Genomic DNA, 8,337 nt, shown 5'->3' with positions numbered 1-8,337 from the left:
CGGTTACGTGTAGGGAAGGTATTAAGCACCCCTACAATGCCCTCAATCGGTACCCTTATGATGAAGTTAGTATAGCAAGAATTAATAAGTTAAATATTTAATCCCCTTTATTAATAGTTATTTACATGCTTGAAATTTAAATTACACAATTGATCCTGAAATGTCTACATAATTGCTTTTGTTATAACAATGTCTATTAAAGATGAAAAATAAAAGAGAGAGAAGACTATTAAAGATGAGAAATAAAATAGAGAGGAGAAGATTGATTGAAATACCTCGTAGTAAGCTTTATTAGATCTTCCAAATATGGAAGTTCTAGGTGCTTTGTGACAAGCTTTCACACTACAATATGTCTCACAAATCTCAAGAAATACAATAGGAGGGAGAGAGAGAGAATTTTCAAACTCAAAGTAGTCTTATACGAAATTTCCCGGCCTTGAGAACTATGCCCGAGTCATCTATTTATAGACGTCAGAACTGACCAGAACGGCCCGTTCTAGATTCGAAATGGCTCGTTCTGGGCCAGTCTGTTATGGGTAAAATATGAATTTGGAACGGCCCGTTCTGAGTTTGAATTTTACTCATAATAACCTGTGCTGGAACGGCTCGTTCCAAACTAGGGTTTTAGGCCTTTTTAGTAACTTGGAACGGCCCGTTCCAGTTTAGGAACGGCCCGTTCCGAGTTGGGAATGACCCGTTCCAGTTTAGGAACAGCCCGTTCCAAGTTGGGAATGATCCGTTCTGGATTTGGAACAGCCCATTCTAGGCTACTAAAACCAGCTTGTTTGGGCTTCAAGCTTCCTTGGTGTTGCCTTCATACTTTGGGAGCTCCTCCTCTTCATAGTAGACGTCTATTTCATTGCATTTGTTAGTCCGGACGAAATTGGATGTCTAAAATAGCCCCGTGAGCGTTCAAGATAATAACTAACAAAATAACAGCTAACAGTCCTTGATTCTAGCTTGCTTGCTTGCGACCTATAAGGATGCACTTCAGCTGGACAACCCCAAATATGTAAATGTTTTAGACTTGGCCTTTTACCAATCCATAACTCATAAGGAGTTTTGTTAAGTGCTTTACTTGGTACCCTATTTAGGATGTAAACTACAGTCTTAAGCACTTCTCCCAACAATGACTCTAGTAAGGAAGAATAACTAATCATACTTCTCACCATATCCTTAAGAATCTTGTTTCTACGTTCTGCAACACCGTCCATGCTAGGTTTCCCAAGAATAATATACTGAGGAACGATGCCACATTCCCTCAGGAAAAGCGCAAAAGACCATGGACATTGTTCACCTGATCCATCATATCTACCGTAATATTCACCACCACGATCAGATTTGACAGCCTTAATTTTCTTTCCAAGTTGAAACTCAACTTCAACTTTAAAAGATTTGAAAATATCTAGGGATTGAGACTTCTCATGAATTAAAAATAGGTAGTCGTACCTTGAATAATCATCTATGAACGTAATAAAATATTGTTGCCCATTCCAAAATGCCGTAGGGAATGGTCTACAGATATCTATGTAAATTAATTCCAAAATGTCTTTTGTCCTTTCGACACCTAATTTTCTAGAATTTGTTTGTTTACCCTTAATACATTCAACGCAAACCTCAAAATCTAACAAGTCTAAGGGTTCAAGAATCTCATCTGACACAAGCCTTTGTATTCTCTGTTAGAGATATGGCCTAAACGCTTATGCCATAAGGTGGTTGAGTTCTTATTTATTTTACGCTTCGTACCACAAGAATCAATGCGAAAAATTTCTTTATTGAAACTAACTACATCTAGTAAGTATAGGTTATCAATTAAAGAACCAGAACCAACAACATTTGAATTTTTATAGAGGCTAATTTATTATTTCCAAATGAACAAGAAAAACCAAATTTGTCCAAACTAGAAATAGAAATTAAATTCTGCCTAAAAGATGGTACAACAAAAGTCTCAAATAAATCCAAATGAAATCCAGTTTTTAAGTGTAATCTAAATGTTCCAATAGCCTCCACTGTGACCTTGTTGCCATCACCTACATAGATAAATCTTTCATTATCACTTGGCAGTCGGCTCTAGAGGCAACCTTACATGGATACACTAATGTGAGTAGTAGCACTAGAATCTACCCACCAAGTATCATGTGGTACAAAAGCTAAATTAACTTTAGAAAAAACAAAAGAAAGAAAATTGCCTTTATTTACACACCAAGAGGCGTACTTGGGACACTCTTTCTTCATGTGCCCAGACTTCTTGCAGAAGAAGCAAGTAGGTGTATTCTCATCCTTTTGACTTTCTTTTGTTGAGAAGTCCTTTCTACAACATCCTTATTATTCTTTCTCTTTCTATTCTGAGAGCTTGAAGCTAAATGAGCACTTTCAGTCTTTTCTCTTGGCTGCCTTTCCTCCTCTTACACATAGTGAGAAATCAGTTCATTCGAGGTCCATTTATCTTTCTGAGTATTATAACTCACCCTGAATTGTCCAAAGTGTGTAGGAAGGGAAATCAAAACTAGGTGCACGAGAAAGTCATCAGACAACTCTAACTTTAGTGTTTTTAGTTTTGACGTGAGATTAGACATTTCCATAATGTACTCCCTTATATTTCATTTACCTTTGTATCTCATAGAGATAAGCTTAGCAAGCAAACTGCTTGCATCAACTTTGTTATTGCTAGTGAAATACTGCTCAACAGCATCAAGGAAACCTTTAACATTGTGGCTCTCAGAAATAGAGCCCCGAAAACTTCTAGAATAGATCGCTTCATGATCATCAGACACATTCAGTTTGAGCGTTCCCACTTTTCAACCTTATCCTCATCCGGGTTTTCCGGAGTTGGAGTGGGTTTCTCAGCCCGAAGTGCAAGATCAAGATCCATGCAGCCAAGAATTATTTCAACTGCTTCCTTCCAGGCCTTAAAGTTTGTCCCATTAAGCATGGGTATACAATTAATTTAAGCAGACAAGTTAATAGCACTAGCAACAACAACTGTAATAGAACATAGAAAAAAAGTTAATTACATGCTCACAAAGCAAAATAAAAATAAAATAAAATAAATAAAACATGCAGATTATTTACATAATAGACCCATTAAAAGATATCGAGCACAACATTAATTCTTTGTCTTTGAACATACAAATTAACTTATTAGTAGTACTCTCAATGCAACGATCAAATATTGAAAATTAATTCTATCACATAATAGCCTTTCTTTGGATCGACTATTATTCACATGATTGTAACTTTATAATTGTCACATATTTATCATCACAGACATGTTATTATTTGGCCAAATTGTATCTTCATTTGAGATTAACACAAATTGCATAAATAATCTCATACTAATATCTATTGTAATTTTTTTAATTAAATTAATTGATATAACAGAGATTGCTTTGGCAATATATTACATCAATTAATTTAATTAAAATTAGTAGACAATTGATTAATAAAGAGGGTCTATATTATGCCAAAATTCGCACTCAAATTTGAAAAAAAAAAATCAATTCAAATTTGAACATAATATCAATGGTTGAGAGAATTTTAAATTTCAAGAAAATAATTCTGACGTGAATTCCATTAAGATTTCGATAATGTGGAATTTAATACATATATACATATAATTGTCCCAAATATCATTTAATATTACAACAATGACCTTGACAAAATTATTCCACTTTTGGTGGTACTTAAAGGAACAAACATAATATTTATATTATATTTGTGTCTTTATCTATTCTTTTCCTTTTCACTTTTCATATTATTTTCCCACTTCCAGTGAGGAAATTCTTTTATTTCATTGTTGTACAATTATCTCACTTCCAGTGAGAAAATATTCTTTTATTTCATTGTTGCACAATTATCTCACTTTCGATGAGAAAATATTCTTTTATTTCATTATTGCATAATTATCTCACTTCCGGTGAGAAAATTAAAATGCTTAAAATTTCTTCATTTGACAATGTCTTCTAGATCATTGCAAAAATTTTATGTGTGTGCATATACATATATATATATATATATATATATATATAACATTCATGAAAAATTATACAATTTCACAATACATAAAAAAAATCCCTTTAATCAATCCCGTTAATAAAAATTCAATTTTTAATTGATCCCCGGATCCATACAACGAATTAAACCAAATTGAAGCTATCATACGACCAACGCATTCAAATACACTTACAGTCAATGAAAAAAAAATTGTAATAATACGCTTTAGAACTTTATAACCTAATGAAAAAGAAGGCTCTGATACCACTTGTTGGGATAAATTTCTTAAGTCAAATAGAAATTTTTCATTAATAATATTAAGAACCGTTGTCTCAGATTACAGAGTTAATGTTAGTAACACATATCTGTATCCATTGACGTTGATCAAAAAGTTGCAGCGGAATAGTCTTTTTGTGCAATGATCTTCCTCAGCCAAATCATTGTATTCCTTAATGGGACTTGATGTTACTTTTATGATGGGGAGACAGAGAGACATGTGTTTCTAATTTGGCATATTGGGGACCATGACCTTCTTTACGATTTTAAACCTGTTAGGATTCCTATTAACCCTTAACGGGCCAAATCTGGTTTCTACTTATTTGGGTCCATATCAATTTTTCTTGTTAGCAGTCTAAAGGCTCACTAAAATTATATCACTTTTATTGAGCCCAACTAAATGTAAATAACTAATATAAATACTACAAATAATATATGTAGCCCACAATAATTATTAAAAATAAATTTTTTAACACAAAAATCTTATCTTTTACATTTGTAGACATACTAGTAACAGAAAAAGAAGTGAGAATATTTCCTCAATTGAAGCTCCTAATCAAGGAGAGTGTACTAAAATCTTAACTGCTAGTATTCAAAACTTGAGATTGTATTAACCTGTTCTACTTAGATCTAGGTGTAGAGGGTTAGGAGGGTGGAAAATTTTTTCAACCAATTGGTTGAGATTACTCATAGAAGAAGGTTATGAGAGTGAGGTTCTCAACAAGTGTTGAGAAAGTTATTTAGCATATAGCTTAGGGTTCTATTCAAACAGTAGGTGACTGGTTTGTGTAGGGAAAATTCAGCATGTGACTGGTGTTTGTAATCAGAGCAGTTGCTACTGATCATGAATCTCACAATGTGTGTGAGGATTGGATGTAGTTCAAGGTTGGGTGAACTAGTATAAATCATTGTTTACAATTTCTCTTACCTTATCTCCTTTACTTGCTTCAACTATTTATTATTAATTATGTGTTACATGTTCAATCGTTATGTAAAAATCTATTAAAGGACTTTATAAAAAAAAAAAAAAAAAAAAAAAACCAAGTTTATAGAATCAGAAGTATCAGCTTCTGAAGAATCGTCTTATAGTAAATCATTCAGAAGTAGACCTTGATAAAACTAAGTAGGTAAAAACCTTCAAAAGCACCTTCTCCTGAGTATTAGAATTTTATAAAGACTTGATTTTTAAGAAATACAACAATCCAATTTCTTTCTTGTTAACTAACATTTACTTCATACTTCATGTGATGTCCAATTAAATAATAATTTTTTTTATATAAATAAATCTAATATGATAAATTTTATGATCTCACTAAGTTAAAAAAAACAATAAAAATTTGTATCACAAAATGAAAAATGATAAATATTTTTAAAGAATAAGGTAAAAAATAAGTTTTAAAAAATAAAAAGAAAAAGTATAACCTTCTCCTTTTAATATAATATTAATTCAAACGAGCGCATATATCAGCGTTGAGCCATTCCCACAGTGAATTTTCAACGCGATTTTGCATTCTTCCGCGTTGAAACCATCCACCCTCCCAAGTCTTAACCTTAAATTCGTTGTAGCTCTTTTCTTCAGTTTCTTCCTTCGTGATTTCATTTTCTTCTTCAGGTACCTATCTCTCTTCCTTTCTTTTTCTACCACTATGTTTGGTTCTTCTGGGCATTCTTTATATCCTTCTTATTTACTTTTCACTTTCAATTTTGTAATTCTGTATCTGTATTACCTGCAATTTTCATAATTCCACCTTAATTGCTATGAATATGTATTCATCTTAATTTCAAAATTCAATTTTGAGTGGAGGGTACATGCTAAAAACTTGAATTTGATATTTGGATTTTTGCTTCTTTGCCTTTCCAGTGACAAATTGATATCAAGATCATTGTTTGTTTGAGATAGAGATAGAGAGAGAGGATGTTTGGTTCAAAGAAAAGTCCTTTGAGAGATGCTAAACCTAGCTCTGTTGGCCCTGTTCACAACCCCTTTGATTCTGATGAAGAGACAAAAGACACAAAGTACAATTCCTCTAAGAAGACTTTGACCAACACCAACCCCTTTGATGATGATGTTGTTTCCACCGGCCACTCTTCATCGTCTTCTTATGCTCGTTCCTATGCGGATCGAAATAGGTATCAGAACGATTTCCGCGACTCAGGTGGATTGGAGAGTCAATCAGTGCAGGAATTGGAGAACTATGCTGTTTACAAGGCTGAAGAGACCACAAAATCTGTGAACAATTGTTTGAAGATAGCAGAGGAAATGAGGGAGGATGCTTCCAAGACTTTGGTGATGCTGCACCACCAGGGTGAGCAGATTACAAGGACTCACCATGTTGCTGCTGATATTGATCACGATTTAAGTCGGGTAGAGATCTTGTTATCCCTTGGTGCTACCTGTATGGCCATATTTATCATGTTATGGAAAACATTGTTGTTGCTTTTGCTTTGCATCCTCCCTTATTAGGTAGTCCTTGACCACCAAGTTTCCATGGTCTCAGTCAATTAGTATGACATGTATTTAAGTTTTTCAATATTCGAAAAAAAATGATACTCTAGTTAGGGAACATGGACACTTGTTGGTCCAACGCCACCTAATATTTTCCTCTTGGGAAGAGCTTTCAATTGGTATTCTGGACTGCTCTTTGACTGTTTTGTTGCTGTGTTTACAGGGAGAAAAGCTTTTGGGAAGTCTTGGTGGCATGTTCTCCAAAACTTGGAAACCTAAGAAGACAGGTGCAATAACTGGCCCTGTTGTTTTTGGAGGTTAGTATTTTCTCTTCATGCTCACCATTTTAATTTTAATTATTTGGGTTGTATGATAATCATATATGTCATGTGCTTCATGATACAGATGATCCGGTGAGAAGAAAGGGCAACCACTTGGAGCAAAGAGAGAAGTTAGGATTGACTTCTGCCCCTAAAGGGCAGTCGAAGTCAAGGACAAAACTTCCTGAGCCAACAAATGCCCTCGAACAAGTTGAGGTTCGTATTGACTTGGTGAAGAATTGAGTATTTAGGTGTTTCTTGAAGTCATATGCCTAAATATTAGTATAATATAGGAGTTCCTCTCGGTAATATCATAATATGCGTAAACTCATTAATGTAGTCTACATTAAATGAATGTATATTTTAAAGGTGAAACTCTGATTCTTATTCGAGGACAACATTAATAGAACTTATGATACTGTATCTAAATTTTGTCCAAATATTTATTCATAATATTGAATTCAGCTACTAAATAGAATGACCTGAAACAGGTTGAAAAAGGGAAGCAAGATGATGCACTGTCAGATATAAGTGATCTCTTGGGAGAACTGAAAGACATGGCCCTTGACATGGGAACTGAAATGGATAAGTAAGTTGATTGGATTCTATGCTTTATCTAACTTAACGAGATTCTTTAACACTGATTGATTCGAAATTTCAAATCTTTAGCAAAAGTGAATAGTTTAACTAACCAGCTAATAGTTGTGTTATTGTTCAGAACCATTTCACTCTTTTCAAGATGGCATGATTTATACTGATTTTGCTAATGTTGCAGGCAAAATGATTCTTTGAACGGCTTTGACAATGACATGGAAAAGATTACCATCCGCGTGAAGGGTGCTAATCAACGTGGTCGTCGTTTGCTTGGGAAATAGGGGTGTATATCACAAGATTGATACTATTTTTTACTGTGCATTCAATTTAAGGAGCTTCCAATGTTCCGATATACTAGTTTCAAATATAGTATTGTTTTTATTTATCAATATAGTGTTGTACAATCCGCTTGTGAATTTTTTTGTCTCTGAAATATATAGTGTTGATTTTGAGGTTATTTATGATTTATGCTTATATCATAAATATAGTCATACATACGCCATTTTTCTAGCATGATTCAATCCATAACCGTGTGTACTTTGACTACGAAAGGGATAAGTCATATGTGCTTATAACCCATTATTTTCCACCACACAAAATAAAAGTAATACTTTGTATTAATGTGATTCAAATTACAAGAGTTCATGCTATTTTTCCTTGGATTAGTGGAAGAGGGATAGTCCTTAACTTAAGTAAGGTTCTCAATGT

General features: G+C 33.6%; 1 protein-coding gene across 1 annotated transcript; it reads left to right on the top strand.

Annotated features, from left to right (window-relative positions):
- Positions 1-5,723: 5,723 nt before the first annotated feature.
- On the top strand, positions 5,724-8,086 carry LOC109808153 (SNAP25 homologous protein SNAP33). Its single transcript, XM_020371023.3, has 6 exons — positions 5,724-5,881; positions 6,131-6,634; positions 6,939-7,032; positions 7,121-7,251; positions 7,527-7,624; positions 7,811-8,086. The coding sequence occupies exons 2-6, from the start codon at positions 6,185-6,187 to the stop codon at positions 7,908-7,910; spliced, it is 873 nt and encodes a 290-aa protein (XP_020226612.1). The 5' UTR covers positions 5,724-5,881; positions 6,131-6,184; the 3' UTR covers positions 7,911-8,086.
- The last annotated feature ends 251 nt before the right edge of the window (positions 8,087-8,337 follow it).

This window comes from Cajanus cajan, chromosome 6 (assembly GCF_000230855.2).
Source record: "Cajanus cajan strain Asha chromosome 6, NIPB_CcT2T_4, whole genome shotgun sequence".
Taxonomy (NCBI): domain Eukaryota; kingdom Viridiplantae; phylum Streptophyta; class Magnoliopsida; order Fabales; family Fabaceae; genus Cajanus; species Cajanus cajan.
The sequence above is the reverse complement of the archived record's forward strand: the minus strand, read 5'-3'. Positions and strand labels throughout refer to the sequence as shown.

Coding starts and splice junctions, on each gene's coding strand:
- LOC109808153 (XM_020371023.3), top strand. CDS start 6,185: ATGTTTGGTTCAAAGAAAAGTCCTTTGAGAGATGCTAAACCTAGCTCT. Junction 7,252..7,526: donor ATGCCCTCGAACAAGTTGAG/GTTCGTATTGAC, acceptor GACCTGAAACAG/GTTGAAAAAGGGAAGCAAGA. Junction 7,625..7,810: donor ATGGGAACTGAAATGGATAA/GTAAGTTGATTG, acceptor CTAATGTTGCAG/GCAAAATGATTCTTTGAACG.